This window comes from Panicum hallii, chromosome 5, assembly GCF_002211085.1.
Source record: "Panicum hallii strain FIL2 chromosome 5, PHallii_v3.1, whole genome shotgun sequence".
NCBI lineage: Eukaryota > Viridiplantae > Streptophyta > Magnoliopsida > Poales > Poaceae > Panicum > Panicum hallii.
In genome coordinates this window covers 16,277,843-16,293,417 of record NC_038046.1, presented here as the reverse complement: position 1 = coordinate 16,293,417, position 15,575 = coordinate 16,277,843, and the positions used below count along the sequence as shown (strand labels likewise).

Sequence of the window (15,575 nt, the reverse complement as noted above, 5' to 3'; positions counted from 1 at the left end):
AGCTCTATTTTTTAGACTCAAATTTAATTTAACTCCAGCAAAAACCTTTAATTCTAATTTATATGACTTTCTACAGATCCTCTATATCTCCTAGGAATAAAAAGTAGATGAAAAATTTGAGAGGCCAGTGGAGCTGCTGGAGTGCAACTTTTTTTTTTAACTCTCTGGCCTCGGCAGCGTCTGAGTTGCTCTCATCCTTTCCACGGTACCTCAAACCAAACAGCGTCGCGCGCCTCCCCAATCCCCCGCCTCTTCCCAGCGCCTCCCCACCTCTTTTCGCGAGCTGACAGTTCCACCTAGTGACCCCTCCGCCGCGCCCCCTCCCCTCGCGACGCATTCTCCTCAGCTTTCTCCTCCGCGCACACAGCCCCACCGCGCGGTCGCCGCCGTCCTCGCCGCCGGTATCTCGCGTCGGCCCTGCTGCCCCTGCAGAGCTCCGCCCCGAAGCCCTCCCCCGCGCGACTGCCGCTGAATCCCGCTAGCTGGTCCGCCCCGACGCCCTCTGCGGGCGCTCCGCCTTCGCCGTTCACCGTCCGCGGGTGCCTCTCTCGTTGGCCGCCGGCCGCCCGGCGCGCGGCCGCGCGGGCTCCCAGGCGTTCCGCCGTCCGCTCTTCCCACTCGCGAGCACGGGAGCCTCTCGGATCCCCGGCGCTTGCCCAAGCCTCTCTCCCCCGGCGCGTGAGCCGGGGATCCGCGCGAGGTCGCGGCCCCGGTGCCCAAGGCGTCGCAGCCGTGCGCACACTGTGCCGCAGGGCTTCCGGCTGTCCGTGAGGGCGGTGGCGCTGGGAGCAGGCATCCCGGTCCACATCCGGATTCGCCCTCCTCTCCCCTGGATTGGCTCGTGCTCGAGCTTAACGCGTCCCCATGCCGGAGCCCGCTGCCGTCGCGAGCATCTCAGGCCCGAGCTCGCCCCACCTGACCTTCCTCCGTCTGCTCGATCTGGCCGGCACATGCGGCGCGCGTGCACTCCTGCTGAAGGGCCGGGTCTCGTGTGCGGCGTTGGTGCGGGAAGTGGCCGGTGGCGCTTGGATTTGAAGAGGAAGGAATCGGGCAGCTTGCTCGGTTGAGAGGAGCAAAGGAGAGGGAGGGAGACTGCTCGGTGGTGGATGCATCTCGGCCTGTACTTCCCCCAGGTTGCTGATCTGATTGGGCACCTTTCGTGGTGAGCTGCTCTTCAGATGATGCTACTTTGCGTCGGTGCAGATTGGTTAATTTTGTTGAATGCATAGTCGGAATTATTGGTGTAATATGATGTCACAGTGACTCTTAAGGAAACACCATAAATCCACTAGGATTTTAGCTTCTGGTTCAAGGAGCCGATGACTATTGTAAGTTTGTACTTAGACTTTTGTGCTACTAAATCTAGCTTTATCCACAGGTCTCACCAACTGAATTCAATTCTGATACACGTAACCTTGACAGCCATTGTACATATGTTTGATTCTGCTATTTTGAGATCGTTGAGTAAAGTAGTTCTACAATTGAGAAGTTGCTTATACAAATTCCCTCTCTCTTTTTACTGCAGGCCAATCTCTAAGGTTGCTGAAAATGTCTCCTGCAATATTGGAGATGTCTTATCGGTGAGTAACTTCCATTTCCTGAAACTATTCGTCCATGTAGTAATTCTAGGAGAATATACTGGATTGCAGTAAAATTGCCCTGTTAGAATTCTATCTGCTACTTTGAACGCATCAACTTTTCTGTACTGGTTTGTTGCCTTTTGTTTGTTCTGGTGTGCATGGCATGGAAGGCAAGGGTGGGTGAGACTTATGATTGCTTGACTTGATGGCTAGATTTAACTTTTTTATGGCGCCTTTTTTTCTGGTCCCCATGATAAAAAAAAAGGCACAAGTCTGTTGTTGCTTCACTTCATCACAACAAGTTCACTTTTCATGATGTGTTCAGAGAATCGGTGGGAAACTACCTTTTGCAGAATACAACGGACTTGACAGATTTTTTTTAGCTCTGGCAGAAATAAAAATGAAGAAGAGAAATCTTTTATTCATGAGTATGAGCTGAAAGGCTTGGCTTTCAGAGCTGCGAGGTTTGTAATACTCTATCCCAAGTATAACAAACTCTTTAACAACCACCTTTCTTTGCATCCATTGTCTCTCCTTTGGCAATAAATCTGTTCCGGAACTATTTTTTGGTAGCGAGTTTTTCACCCTTTGACATGTTGACATGTTGGTTTGTATGCCTTGCTACGGGCTATTCACCAATTATCTATATGTACCAAAACACAATCAGGTTATCGAAGAGCTTAATGCAAATCACTTGCATAGTTAGTTTACACTTTCCTTTCTCCAAATCACCCCATTTGTATAAATCCTTCTGCTGCTTAGCAAAGTTTCAGTTGATATGCTAGAAAACTTATATATATAATGCCCATTGGATTATCCTTACAAGTTTCACTTTGAATAATTGTGCAGACAGATGTTTCTTTTTGGCGAAGTCATATAGTTCTGCTAGCAAAAGGGCAGAAGCATATGCATTATTCTGTCATGAACAAACTCTCTCTGGTTTTTCACAGCAGCTTGCGAACAGTCCTGACAAGGTTTTGACACTGAACCGACAGCTTGCAAACTTTTTATTCATATACTTCTTTGGATCTTGAGGAATATTAATGTGATAACTAGACACTAGATACAGGAGTTTTATTTGCCGTCCAGTTAATCTAATAACATAGGTTTTGGTCTCCTCTGAGTTCAAGCAAATCGAATCCCAAGTTAATTGACTTTTTTGGCTTTCTCAAAATATGGCTTTTATGGTTCTACTGTAGAAAAGCTCTCAATTTATAACACATGCTCATTTTTCACAGGCTTTAATCCAAGATCTGAAGTCTTTATCCAACAATTGTAGATCCAATAGCTGCATAGAACATGTGACGGGTATTATGGAGGAGTATAGTGTTCCTTTAAAACTTTCAAAAGGAGTCTCAACTATTTCACTTGATGATAAAACAAAGGTATGTTATCATCATGAAATTTGTCCACATAAGCATTGCAGCATTGGTAGGATACCCTGACGATCTAGGTTTGCACTGAATTACTTCTGATGTTTATGTCGACTGTTGTATGATGGCAAAGTTTTGGACAAGTAACTGAATGCCCAAAGGTTGACATTAATTTGGCTTTTTTAAATACTATTCTTGGAGTGATAAGTGCCTCTGGCGATCCTTTGAATGGCAACTTGGCAGTTTGAGTAGCCTGATATGTCTGGCTGCCAGTTACCATTTTCAACCTATCTTCATTATTATTACCACAGCAAGCCAAGCTATTACTGAACATTTTTGAATAACAGGTACTAATGACATACCGGTATCTTGCACAAGAACAAGTATCTTCTTGATATACTAGAGAGCTATGAATCAGCAATCGGTGAGCCAAACACCAAAGGTCCATGTCGCGTCGCACAATTCCCAATTTCCCACCGCCCTTCCAAACAGTGCCATGCAATCCAATCGTGCTTGATATGGCATACAACACGATAGAATGCCTTGAGAACCAAATAAAGAAAGAGAAGAAGGGTCTTCTGCACCGGTTCTGGGGGTCAAAAGAAGACGGAATTTGACCTCGTGCATTTTGATACATTGTGCTTTTGTCATTTGCTTTGTTTGCCATGTGCATGAACTCGTACAAATATAGATGGTCCTCTCGTTAATACTGCTTTTTGATGGGTTAAATTTTTTTGTCAGGCCCATATTAGGCCCCCCCTAAGAAATTTGGACAATCTTTTATCCGCAAGAGTTTTACTACTCATAGACTAATTTGACTAACTTGATATTTTACACCATATTGAACATTGATTGAAATAGCTTGGAGTGTTGGGTGTTAAATTGTGTATTATTTTCGATCCTTGCTTACTCAATGCAATAAGCTATAAAAAATAATTCTTATGAAAAAATTTATCACCCGTAGCAATGCACGGACATTCAACTAGTACAAGAATACAAATGGAGATGGTATAGATACAAAAGGGCCAACGGATGGTGGGCGCTGCTGTGGCGGCCACAGCGGTGGTGCGGGCACTGGCTGTCGCTGCCCGCCCAAAGGCGCTAAACGAGAGTCGCTGCCCGCCCAAAGGCGCTAAACGAGAGCCTGAGCGGCAGGACGAGCGTGGCTGTGGCCCATTTGGATCCGATTATGGATTCCCAAAATCCGGATTTTAAGTGGTGATTCAAAATCTAGATTTTAGGTAAAATCTATAGCTAGTGTTCGGACCCACAGATTTTAGAATCTCTCTCTTCCTCCTCTCCTCGTCACTTTCATCCCTCCGCTCGCTTCCATCCCGCTTGCGCCGCTGTCGCCTCCCTCCTCTTCATGCTCCAGCACCCCCCTTCCGCCGCCTCGCTCTCCTCCCTAGGGTTAACTTTACCGGCAAGGGAAAAAAACCGGAGGTTGCTGGTAAACACGTTTATCGAATTTCTTGAAAATTTATCGGGTTTAACGTTTTCATTTCGGACAAAATTTAGAGGAAAAAATCCATCAAACTGTACACAAAACAATATAGATTATCTACAAGCAATCTAACATGAAAAATAAGACATCACAATGCATAGAAATGAGAAAACATAAGGACTAGGAGGAAGGGTGTGGGCATAGATTCAAAATTACGGAAAATTTTCAACAAACCGGTCACCACTGATAAACGCGATTATCGGTTTTCTTGTTTTTTTTCTCGCTCCTCTTCTTTTCCTCGGACACGGGCTCCGAGCCGCCGCCTCCCTTCCGCGAGATCCAGCCACCACCTCCTTCTCTCGCCAGATCCAGCCTCTATCGCCAGATCCAGCCGCCGCCACCCTCTATCGCCAGATCCGGCGCATCGGTGGGCACGGACGGGTATGGGGGTGGCATCAGCGTGCGGCAGGCGCGGACGGGTATGGGCGGGGCGTGCTCGGCGGTCTTCGTGGCTAGGCTGGGTCAGCGCTCCCAACCATGGGTCGGGTGATCGTGTCGTCCACCCCGAACAGGGGGGGCGTGCCTGGTGGGGAAATCTATATATCGTGCGTGCGAGTGGGAGGAGAGCGTCACAGAAGGGGGAGCGGCCACCGGCGAACTAGGGGAGGGGGGAGGGATGGGGGTGGAGCGGCCGCTAGCGAGTTAGGAGAGGGAGGGGGTGGAGCGGCCGCCTTGGAGGGGTGGGAGGTGGGGGGAGCTGCCGCCGGTGAGGGCACCGGCGGCCAGGGTGGTGGACGAGGTGGCGGAGCTTTAGGGTTCGGGGTTATCGGGGTCCGGAGGGCTTCAATGGCCTCCAGATTTAGAAGAGGAGGGGGTCGGGAGGGCGGCGGCGGCGCGGGAGTGTTACCGGCCGAGCAGGGCAGGATCCCCGTTAGGTGGTAGCCGGCGGCGGGGGCGAGGAGAAGGTGGCAGCAGTGGACGGGCGGTGCAGCGGCGAGAGTGGTTAGCGTCGGCGGCAGCAAAAGGCGGTGGTGGAGGCGGTGGACGCGCATCTGCAGATGAGGGCGCTCGGCTGCTACAATTGGATCATTCCAATTGCACGTAGCGAGAAATAGACGGCCTCTGCCTGGTTGGTAGTGCGGCTCGCCCCTGTACGCCTTTGGCCTGGTGATGAGAGGCAACGTCGTACGGCTTGTTCCGTAGATTTGACGGGACGCGGGCAGGTGGCGTGGGAGCTGGTTAGAGCTGGTCATGGTAGCCCGGCTGATCCGGAGCGCCGGGGTCGGACTACTGGTTAAGAGCGTCTCCCAACAAGACGATTTGAGCTAGCTATTTGATAGCTGACTAGGCTCGGTGCTTGACGTGGATGAGAGAGAGCAGCAAAAAACTACACACCAGCGCTTCGTTCGTCGCTAGCAGGAGCTCGTGAATCAAGAATACATGCATGCGGCGGGGGAGGGGAGGAAATGAATAAAAAATATGATTGTGGGGTATAGAGGATAGAAATAGAGGACGTTGTTGGAGTAAAATTTGGTATAGAGAATGAAGTTGATATGGAAGATGGAAATAGGGGATGGGATTTGGAGGATATCGTTGGAGATAGCCTAAATAGAGAACAATTTTGAGGGGCCCATTGAAAGGAGAGAGAATATGTAAGAATAAAATTAACCTTACAAGTGGCGTTGATTAGATGATGTGGAATTCTCCTAGTACTAGCTAGGACTATTGGAGGCGCCCAAATAGCTAGCGTCTGTGTCCACGGTGTCAGGCTAGGCACATGGGCCAGCTTGCGCGTCGCATCAACGTTGGGAGCATTAAATGCTCCATCCTCCTCCCCGTATCCTCCCAAGTTACGAGGTCGGGGTCGATCCCTGCGTGATGGCGTGCGCTCCCTCACACATCATCAAGCCACGTGCTCCCTCCCACATCGGCTCGGGAGGTCAGAATTGTGGCCCGTAGGGCGGGCCCTGGTGGTCAGTGTTGTCCAGGCCGTTTCGCTGTTGGGCCTTGTGCCTCGTTGGGCCGTGTGGCCCATTGGTATCATTTGGGAGTGATCTTTTGGTACTCGTGGTACATACACCCGTCACCTATCTTGATTGGCCTCTTATTATTCAGTCGATTGTTTTAGTGTTCTTAGCAAGTAGGCTTGGTATATCTCTTATTCTCGCAGGGTATCCGCTGTTTATAGTTGTTTGGTGAGTGGTTGTGCGTTGGGGATTTCTTTCTTTCTTGTGTTTTTGGTTTGGCTGCCACGGTCTGTTTGGTAGGGTGTATTTTTGCGCTTCAGGAGTTCAGTGATAGTTGTGTCAATGTAACTCTTTAATGAAATACGTGCCGTGCTCAGATACATTCGTCAAAAAGAGTGTGAGTCTATGTGTGTATATATATATATATATATTACAGTTGTATTTTAGTAGTCCATGTTAAAGAAGAACCAACATGTCACAGTCACAGTCACAGCATATAAGTAACTTTTGGATACGCGCTGGTTGAAAACTCCATACGACGATTCAATGGGTATGCGATAAGAAAAAATGCATTTTACAAAATTACTTTGTAAAGTCCTCGACGTATGGTGTGCGTAGGTCGTAGGTCTAGCGTGCGCGCATAGGTGTGCATCTGTGTGACTGTGGGGGTGTGAGTGTGAGTTTGTGCGCGCGGGTTCAAACAGTACAGTGTACTTCGTAGGTTAGGGTAAAAGGAAAAATCGACATGTCACACCATACAAACTTTTGGATACACGCTCGTCGAAAACTCCATGCGATTCAATGGGTATGCGATCCAAACACAAAACTTTTTTACAAAATTACTTTGTTATTGACTCCACTACCGAAAAAGAAAATGGTTGCCTGCCGTGCTAGGCACTACCCGGTAGGCCGGTAGTAGTTGGCATCTGTCACGGGTTGCTGGTAACAAACGGGAAAACAAGTGGAAACTAGAAAAGCGCAATCATTGACTCCAATCGCGGTTCAAGAAAATGAACAAATACCTCAGCGCAGCATCTAGCCTTACGGCATCCAGCACGAATAAAGTAAATCCGGAGCTTGCGCACAGGCGAGCATGAGCAACTCAGCAACTTGAAGGAAAAAAAACAAGCCAACACGCGTACGGAGACGGAGATGATACCTTTTCCAGTTATTTTATAATCTTTGTTTTATATGGTACTGCGTGCGCGGCATCTTCTGCTTGCTACTAAAAGTCAATTGGGCGGACGGCCGCGAACCGACCAGGAGGAGCAGGTCAGCGGGATACAGGACTGAGCGGCGGCGGCCAGGCCACCAGGGATTGTGCCCCTCGATCTCCCTCTCCCCCTGGTACGGCCTTCCCTCCCTTTCTTCCTCCGCTAGATTCCAGAGGCTTGCTTTGACCTGAGAGGGATTCATCCGAGTGTTCTGGGAGCTGCGGCTTCTTGATTTCTTCCGGGAAATTTGAGCTGCTACGCATTGGCCTCATCTCGTTCAGGGGATTCACCCATTTCATGTTGATAAGAAGGTTCTCGCGCCATGGTATGGGCCATGTGCGCAAATAGCCCCAGAAAATTTCCTCTTTTTTCCCCAACAGTTTGGAATGTTCATTTAATTTCTGGGCTATGGCCTACAGGCAGGGTTCTGACCCTGCAACGTTGCAATCCTGCATCTGAATGGATCTGTAAAGTTGAAAGATGAACTGGCGAGGACTGAAACTTACTTCGCTATTTGTATCTTGCACTGTTGTACTGAATACAGAACTGACGCACTAGTATTTACAGAATAGGATCACTAGATGCTCCACATTGTTTTTCAGTTATATTCCCCTAAGGAAAAAGATAACAATATCAAAACTAGCTGTTCTAGTGTACTATTGTTTCCCCCGAAGCGGATAAGGCCATATTTGTTTGAATAGTTGAATTGCAACTGTGTTTTCGCAGATGTGATTGAGGTTTGCACTTTTCTCAATTTTCTGCACTGGAGCCGCTGGATGTGAGTGATGGGGTGCGTACCAACAAAGTATGCTGGTCGGTCACTGCATTCACTGGATACACGGGAAGCTGTGGCCCTTGCTGCCGAAACATCTTGTGAGAAAGTGGATCTACCAGATTTCGTTAATATTGCTACTGGAACAGCGTGTGAGAATTAAACCCCTTCTTTCATAAGAAAGAGGAATCAATAGATTGCTTTCGGATATACTGTTGTGTATTTCTGCTCAAACCAATCAGTTAATGTTGTACACTTAACATGCAACATAGTGCAGGCTTAGCAGTTCTTTCATAGTTTTTTTGGGTCAAACAAGGCTAATAAAAAACACTGTAGCATTACTAGTTATCTGACTAACTCTGGTATTCATGTATCTGTTGTGTTTTAGAACAAGTTTATTAAGCTTCACCTATTGTTGCAGTTACAGTAAATGAAGTTGAGGCACTACATGACCTCTTCAGGAAAATAAGTAATTTGATCATCAAAAATAATCTAATTAGCAAGGTAGTCCTCAGTGCATAGTTTTAGTTGGGTAACTATCTTGCGATAAACTAATTAGCATGTGCCTTTATTTTCCCTTTACCAGGAAGAATTCCATGTTGCTCTCTTTAGGAACAAGAAGAAGAAAAATCTCTTTGTTGATAGGGTAAGTGTATCAGTTGCGTCAAGTTCTTGTAGTTCCAAAATGTTGCTCATGACTTCATTTACTGTAAAAAGAACAGCTTCTCTAAGGTTTTTTTTTCCCATATCAAATACGTGATGATTGTTTGCCGTTTACATTTTGTATTCACTGGTTGCTTTTACCAGAAACCATCCGCACTCATCTGTCAGACTCTCTAAAAGCTTTTCTGCTTAAGTGTCATAGTTGTAGCTTCTGTGCTGTTTAAATCTAAGATTGGACAAAGTATGATATACAAGGCTTAAGCATATTGTTGATTATGATGATTTGTGTTTTAGTTAAAGAATTAGTTAAAATGTGTTAGTGTTGTATAGCCTTAAATCATTTGTGTGTCTATAAATTTGTTATAACAAAGCTAAAAATAAATTGCAGGTGTTTGATTTGTTTGATCAAAAACGAAATGGTGTTATTGAATTTGGTGAATTTGTTCGATCTCTTAGTGTGTTTCATCCAGATGCACCTGAAGAACAAAAAGTTGCATGTAAGAACTCTTGGTGAAGTTATTATTCTGAAATCAGAATCTTCACAAAAAAAAATATAGGTTTAATGTTGTTAGCTAACTTTTTGTTATTGATTATTGCAGTTGCATTTAAGTTGTATGACTTAAGACAGACAGGCTTTATTGAACGGAATGAGGTATCTTTTTATTAGCTACTCCATGGTTTTCAGTGAACATAATGTTGTACATTCTTGTATCTGGTTGCATTATGTGCTGCATTCTTGTTAATTAATACTGATATTAGGTTGTCCTGTCTCTTAGAGAAGTTTTGTCTATCTTTTCTTGTTCACTTGAAATCTGGAGTTAACCTAATTTTCCGGTCAAACAAGATGCCGGAGGAATGGAGGAGAAGTATTTTAGTACCGATCTTCAAGAACAAGGGAGATGTTCAAAGTTGTACTAACTACCGGGGGATTAAGCTGATGAGCCATACGATGAAGCTTTGGGAGAGGGTTATCGAGCATCGCCTAAGAAGATTGATAAGGGTGACCCAAAACCAGTTTGGGTTCATGCCTGGGAGGTCGACCATGGAGGCGATTTCCTTAGTACGACAGTTGATGGAGAGATACAGAGAGGAGAAGAAGGACTTACATATGGTCTTTATTGACCTAGAGAAGGCATATGATAAAGTACCGAGAGACATCATGTGGTGGGCCTTGGAAAAACACAAAGTCCCAACTAAGTATATTACCCTCATCAAGGATATGTACAAGGATGCGATGACCTGTGTTCGAACATGTGATGGCGATACCAGTGACTTTCCAATTAAAATAGGACTACATCAGGGGTCAGCATTGAGCCCTTATCTATTTGCTTTGGTGATGGATGAGATCACAAGGGACATACAGGGTGATATCTCTTGGTGTATGCTCTTTGCTGATGATGTGGTGCTAGTTGACGAGAGTAGGGCAGGGGTTAATATGAAGTTAGAGCTATGGAGACACACGTTAGAGTCGAGGGGGTTCAGACTGAGTAGGACCAAGACCGAGTATATGATGTGCGACTTTAGCCCGACTAGGCATGAGGATGGGGACGTTAGCCTCGAAGCTCAAGTGGTGGCCAAGAAGGATACTTTCCGGTATCTAGGATCAATGCTTCAGAAAAATGGAGACATTGATGAAGATGTTAGACATAGAATTTCAGCCGGTTGGTTGAAGTGGCGGCAGGCTTCGGGCATCCTCTGTGATAAGAAGGTGCCACAAAGGCTAAAAGGTAAGTTCTATAGGATGGCGATTCGCCCGGCGATGCTATACGGTGCTGAATGTTGGCCTACAAAAAGGCGACATGTCCAGCAACTGAGTGTAGCAGAGATGCGTATGCTGCGTTGGTTCTGCGGGCATACAAGAAGGGATAGAGTCCGGAATGAAGAGATTCGAGATAGGGTCGGGGTGGCACCTATCGAGGAGAAGTTGATTCAACATCGGTTGAGATGGTTTGGACATGTACAACGGAGGCCTCCCGAGGCACCGGTGCGTAGTGGAGTTTTAAAGCGGGGCGATAATGTAAAGAGAGGTAGAGGTAGACCTAGACTAACTTGGGACGAGACGGTTAAGAGAGACCTTAAGGAGTGGAATATCGCTAAGGAATTAGCTATGGATAGGAGCGCTTGGAGATTAGCAATTAACATATCTGAACCGTGACCTTTGTTACTTTTTGTTTAACCCCTAACTCTTCCTTTGGCTTGTGCCTTTTTTGTGTTTTTTGTGTTTCTTATTCTTGTTTTATGTGGGTTTCATCTCTAGTCTACCCCAACTTGCTTGGGACAAAAGGCTAAGTTGTTGTTGTTGTTGTGGTGGTGTGCTGCAACACTAAAAGATATGAACAATGTGAAACTTAGCCATATACATGATAGTGATTGCAAAATATATAGTTTTTTTTCATTTCAATTGATTACTTTTGAAATTTGTTAAAATAGTTCCATCTGAAACTAGCTTAGTAGGAGGTTCAGTATATGCTCAGTGGCACCAAAAACTAATAAAACAGGCATCTAGAACTCATTTCCGATATGATAGATCAGGAATGATATGCAATTTGTTCTGTTGTATTTCTGAGAAATATTGTTCAAAAAATATTCTGATGAATATATAGTCTGTTGTGAATCTCTTCTTTTATAGATAGTATGATGTAATACCAATTTATTGTCATATATTGTTCTCTGTTCTTTGATAGTAGAAGAGAGGAAGCCTATCCTATTGTAAAGACCAGAGTGAAAAAGTGGCATGTTTCGAACCATGATATGTTTGCTTGTGTGAATGGTCTTTTGACTATTTAGCCCGTTCATCATGTCTACTGTAGCGAGCACATTAATTCAGTATTGCGTAAAATTTGATTGTTAAATGGAAAATTAGGAAATTTATTGCTATCCTCAATTATGTTGCAGTTAAAGGAGATGGTGTTGGCTCTGCTGGACGAATCAGATTTGGATATTACAACTGATGCTGTCGAGATGATTGTTGATAGGGTATGAAAATATTCCATCCATTTAGTCCTTAGGTATCCTAAATCCCTAGCATAGAAGCAAAGCTATCCCTTTTGCATGGTGCTAAACCTTTTGATGTTGGTTGATAGACATTTGACCAGGCTGACACAAAAGGTGATGGAAGGATTGATCAAGAAGAATGGACAGCATTTGCTAAAGATAATCCATATGCACTAAGGAATATGACCCTTCCATACCTTAAGTAAGTATGCACAGTTTCTAGTAGTATTTAGCAATGATATGTTAACAGTACACCTTAACCATTAGAGTTTTCTTTGTTATTTTTTGACATTGTTGAAACCAGAATATAAATGCAACCATAGAAGTCTAGTCAGATGCATCTTTCTTGTTTTTGGTGGGAGAATGTTCCTTTCCCTGTTTTATATCTAATATGTGCCCTGTGGGCTGCTTTCATATGATTGATGGACTGTCACATTCAGTAAATGGACATAAAGATATAATTTTTTTTTCCTTCAGACTCAGCCTTGGTATCTTTTTGTCATTTCTGGGTGACCACGTACACCTTGGCTGATTTTATAAATGCCCTTCTTTGACTGACTATTTCGATGGTCATAATCTGCAGGGACATCACCATGGTATTCCCAAGCTTTGTGGTTCATTCAGAAATCAGTGAAGCAGACATGGCTGCCTAAACTGAAAAGTGAGAAGTAACTGCAAGCATGCAACACATCTCTGTACATCCTGATCTAAATACTGATGAAAGGGAACGCTGCAAGCTTTTTCATCAAGAAAAGGTTTGAAACACGTCATTCAAGCACCCGTTGTGGTTAGAATTGTGGACTGGCTGTAAATGGTGGAAGTAGGAAACGAGTTTTGTTGTCTTACCTACAAGCAAAGGAGCAATGTAGCATCCAACTCCAGCATCACTGACCATTGTCTATACATGTACAAGTGTACAATGTCACAGCAATTTTTCCATTGTTGGCTGATCTTTTTATTATTTCTGCTTTTGTCACGTTGGAGAATGCTTAGACAAGGATGTTGTAGCGTCATAGTGCAGCTGTTCGATTCAACGTTATTTAAACAAAAAGGATATACAATAAAAGTCAATGTTTAACACATCTCCCCTCATGAAAAAGGATTATATGTTCTATGAGAGTAAGTTAATTGATTCACCATTAAACCTGATGTAAGATTGCTACCATATCTTTTTTTTTATCAGTTTTCTATGGTAAACTGTTAGCGTGATGTATGGGCTCTTGGGCCCGGAGGGATCGGCTGTTGCCTATCTGATTAGCTCCTTTCTGTTCTTAGGGTTATCCTTGCCTATATGTACTTGAGCCTTTGCTCCTTCATAATCAATCGATTAATCCTCCCAGCCATACTCTCTTTCATGGTATCACGAGACCGGGACTCTTCCCTCTCACCCTTCCGCTGCCACCGCGCGCTACTGCGCTAGCAGTATGGTCGGGACCCCCCCTCCCCCCCGCCTCCATCATCGACCCCGCAAAGCAGGCACGCCGTGACGCCGACGCCGAGCCGACGCGCCTCGCGGATTCCCGCGCCGCTGCTCGCGAGGCTGCCCTCGCCGAGGCCCAGGTCGCCGAGGAGGAGGCCGCCGCTGCCTCCAACGACTGCGACGCCGCTGCCGAGCGCATCCGTGCTGCTCTAGCACGGGCGGCCAAAGCCCGGGCCGATGCCGCCGCCGCGGCGGATCCCATCGACCCGGCTCCTGGAGACGGCCTGGACGTTTCTCACGCCATGGCTCTCCACGAGGCAGCCGCCATCCTCAATCTTCACGCCCAGGCTGTCTCTGTCCAGAACGCCCGCAGTCTGGTGCAGGTCACCCTCGACACCTCCTCCGGCAATTACTCGCGGTGGCACGAGCAGTTCCTCCTCGCCGTCACGAAGTACTCGTTGCAAGATCACATCTACAGCGACCACGCCACCTCAGCCCTTCCTGACTGGACTCGGATGAACGCAGTTGTCAAATCATGGCTCTACAGCACAATCTCCTCTGATCTCGCTGAGGCCGTGATTGACCACCGCGCCACCGCCCGTGAAGCCTGGCTCGCCATCGAGGGTCACTTCCTCGGCAACCAGGAGACCCGCGCCCTCCACCTCGATGCCAAATTTCGGGCCTTTGCACAGGGTGATCTCTCCATCACCGATTACTGCACGCGCTTCAAGAAGATGGCCGACGACCTCACTGACCTCGGCGAACACGTGACTGACCGCACACTGGTCCTCAACGTGATTCGCGGGCTCGTACCTCAACGTGATTCGCGGGCTCAACGAGCGCTACAAGGACATCGGCGTTCATCTCCGGCGCGGGCGCCCCTTCCCCTCCTTCGCCACCGTACGCAATGAGCTCCTCCTCGAGGAGATCAACATGGTGCAGCACCCTGTTGCCCCCTCCACTGCCCTCATTGCCACGGGCTCCTCCGCACCTCGCCAGCCCGCGTCGACCGATGGTGGCGCTCCTCGGACCGGCGCCCCCAAGCAGAACAAGAAGAAGAAGCAGAAGGACCGCCGCACCCCTTCAGGCGGCACCTCTGCCCCTGGCGGCGGCGGTTCCTCTGGTGGCCCCTCCTCATTCACGCCCGAGGTGTCTGCTAGGTCCGGGGGGACCTGGCCCTCCTTCTACAATCTGTGGACTGGGCCCATCTAGATGTGGCCCGGCCCACGGATGCCTCCCCTGGCCCAGCTTCCCCAGGGACGCACCGGCCCACAACAGCAGCAGGCGCTGCTAGCTCTTCAGGGGGCCCAACAGCTTCCCCAGGCGGCCCAGCAGCTCCCCCACCAGCAGGCCTTCCTGCCGGCCTATGGAGCTCCTGTCCAGCCCATGTTCCAGCCGCAGCAGCCGACGCTGTCGGCCTGGCTCTCCCAGGTGCCGTACCAGCCCATGGTGGGATCTCCGGCTTGGGACCAGAGCTCCCTCACCTCCACTTTCAGCACCATGACGCTCACTCCGCCGGTGAACAACGACTGGTACTTGGATACAGGTGCCTCTTCCCACATGACCTCTCATGACGGTTCTCTCTCTCACTCCTCGACCCCACGGTATCCCTCTCCCACCTCTATCGTTGTCGGTAATGGTTTGCTCTTGCCGGTCACCGCGACCGGCACAACACACCTTGGCTCTCTTGCATTAAATAATGTTCTTGTTTCACCTTAGCTCATCAAGAACCTTATTTTTGTTTGCCAATTTACTATCGGTAACAACTGTTCCGTGGAGTTTGACCCATATGGTTGCTCTGTGAAGGATCTTCTCACGCGGACCATGACCATCAGGTGCAATAGCTCCGGCCCGCTCTACCCTCTGCAGCTTCCCGTGGCACACTCTCTTGTCGCGAGCTCTACTCCGGCTTCGCTGTGGCACCATCGCCTTGGTCATCCTGGTCGCGAGGCCCTCTCCAAACTCGCTTCGGCTATTCCTACTTGTAACAACAGTTTGGATTCTCTATGTCATGCGTGTCAGTTAGGACGACATGTTCGCCTCCCTTTCGGTACTTCAGCTTCTCGGGCGTCAAACAACTTTGCTCTTATTCATTGTGACTTATGGACATCCCCTGTTGTCAGTGTCTCTGGTTACAAATACTACTTG

The 15,575-nt window shown here is 47.3% G+C and overlaps 3 protein-coding genes across 9 annotated transcripts; all 3 read left to right on the top strand.

Moving 5' to 3' along the window:
• The first annotated feature begins 234 nt into the window (after nt 1-234).
• Nucleotides 235-3,686, top strand: LOC112892005 (signal recognition particle subunit SRP68-like). 5 transcript variants are annotated; one of them, XR_003228635.1, is made up of 6 exons: nt 235-1,162; nt 1,526-1,580; nt 1,973-2,044; nt 2,430-2,554; nt 2,819-2,965; nt 3,301-3,686. XR_003228635.1 is itself a non-coding variant. In XM_025959051.1 (6 exons), exons 2-6 carry the CDS (start codon nt 1,549-1,551, stop codon nt 3,346-3,348), a joined length of 429 nt encoding a protein of 142 aa, XP_025814836.1. In that variant the 5' UTR covers nt 235-1,162; nt 1,526-1,548; the 3' UTR covers nt 3,349-3,686. The 5 variants fall into 5 exon arrangements, 1 of the variants encoding a protein (XP_025814836.1); XR_003228634.1 differs by having other exon boundaries at nt 1,964-2,044; XR_003228633.1 differs by having other exon boundaries at nt 1,906-2,044.
• A 3,751-nt stretch (nt 3,687-7,437) lies between these two features.
• LOC112895236 (calcineurin B-like protein 5) lies at nt 7,438-13,020 on the top strand. Of its 3 annotated transcripts, none has more exons than XM_025963174.1 (9): nt 7,438-7,711; nt 8,305-8,502; nt 8,772-8,854; nt 8,937-8,996; nt 9,402-9,510; nt 9,613-9,665; nt 11,909-11,989; nt 12,097-12,209; nt 12,591-13,020. In XM_025963174.1, the coding sequence occupies exons 2-9, from the start codon at nt 8,364-8,366 to the stop codon at nt 12,658-12,660; spliced, it is 708 nt and encodes a 235-aa protein (XP_025818959.1). In that variant the 5' UTR covers nt 7,438-7,711; nt 8,305-8,363; the 3' UTR covers nt 12,661-13,020. The 3 variants fall into 3 exon arrangements, with proteins under 3 accessions (XP_025818959.1, XP_025818961.1, XP_025818960.1); XM_025963175.1 differs by having other exon boundaries at nt 7,441-7,711; nt 8,305-8,451; XM_025963176.1 differs by lacking the exon at nt 8,772-8,854 and having other exon boundaries at nt 7,440-7,711; nt 8,305-8,451.
• A 78-nt stretch (nt 13,021-13,098) lies between these two features.
• Nucleotides 13,099-14,639, top strand: LOC112892491. The gene is made up of 3 exons (XM_025959639.1): nt 13,099-13,157; nt 13,348-14,194; nt 14,277-14,639. Exons 1-3 carry the CDS (start codon nt 13,099-13,101, stop codon nt 14,637-14,639), a joined length of 1,269 nt encoding a protein of 422 aa, XP_025815424.1.
• The last annotated feature ends 936 nt before the right edge of the window (nt 14,640-15,575 follow it).

Excerpts from the sequence above, each read along its gene's own strand:
- LOC112892491 (XM_025959639.1), top strand. The coding sequence starts at position 13,099 with ATGAAAAAGGATTATATGTTCTATGAGAGTAAGTTAATTGATTCACCA. Across the intron at positions 13,158-13,347 it reads GATTCACCATTAAACCTGAT|CCATACTCTCTTTCATGGTA; the intron begins GTAAGATTGCTA and ends TAATCCTCCCAG. Across the intron at positions 14,195-14,276 it reads TCACTGACCTCGGCGAACAC|GACATCGGCGTTCATCTCCG; the intron begins GTGACTGACCGC and ends GAGCGCTACAAG.
- LOC112892005 (XM_025959051.1), top strand. The coding sequence starts at position 1,549 with ATGTCTCCTGCAATATTGGAGATGTCTTATCG. Across the intron at positions 2,045-2,433 it reads TTGGCTTTCAGAGCTGCGAG|ATGTTTCTTTTTGGCGAAGT; the intron begins GTTTGTAATACT and ends TTGTGCAGACAG. Across the intron at positions 2,555-2,818 it reads TTGCGAACAGTCCTGACAAG|GCTTTAATCCAAGATCTGAA; the intron begins GTTTTGACACTG and ends CATTTTTCACAG.
- LOC112895236 (XM_025963174.1), top strand. The coding sequence starts at position 8,364 with ATGGGGTGCGTACCAACAAAGTATGCTGGTCGGTCACTGCATTCACTG. Across the intron at positions 8,503-8,771 it reads TATTGCTACTGGAACAGCGT|TTACAGTAAATGAAGTTGAG; the intron begins GTGAGAATTAAA and ends CTATTGTTGCAG. Across the intron at positions 8,997-9,401 it reads AAAATCTCTTTGTTGATAGG|GTGTTTGATTTGTTTGATCA; the intron begins GTAAGTGTATCA and ends AATAAATTGCAG.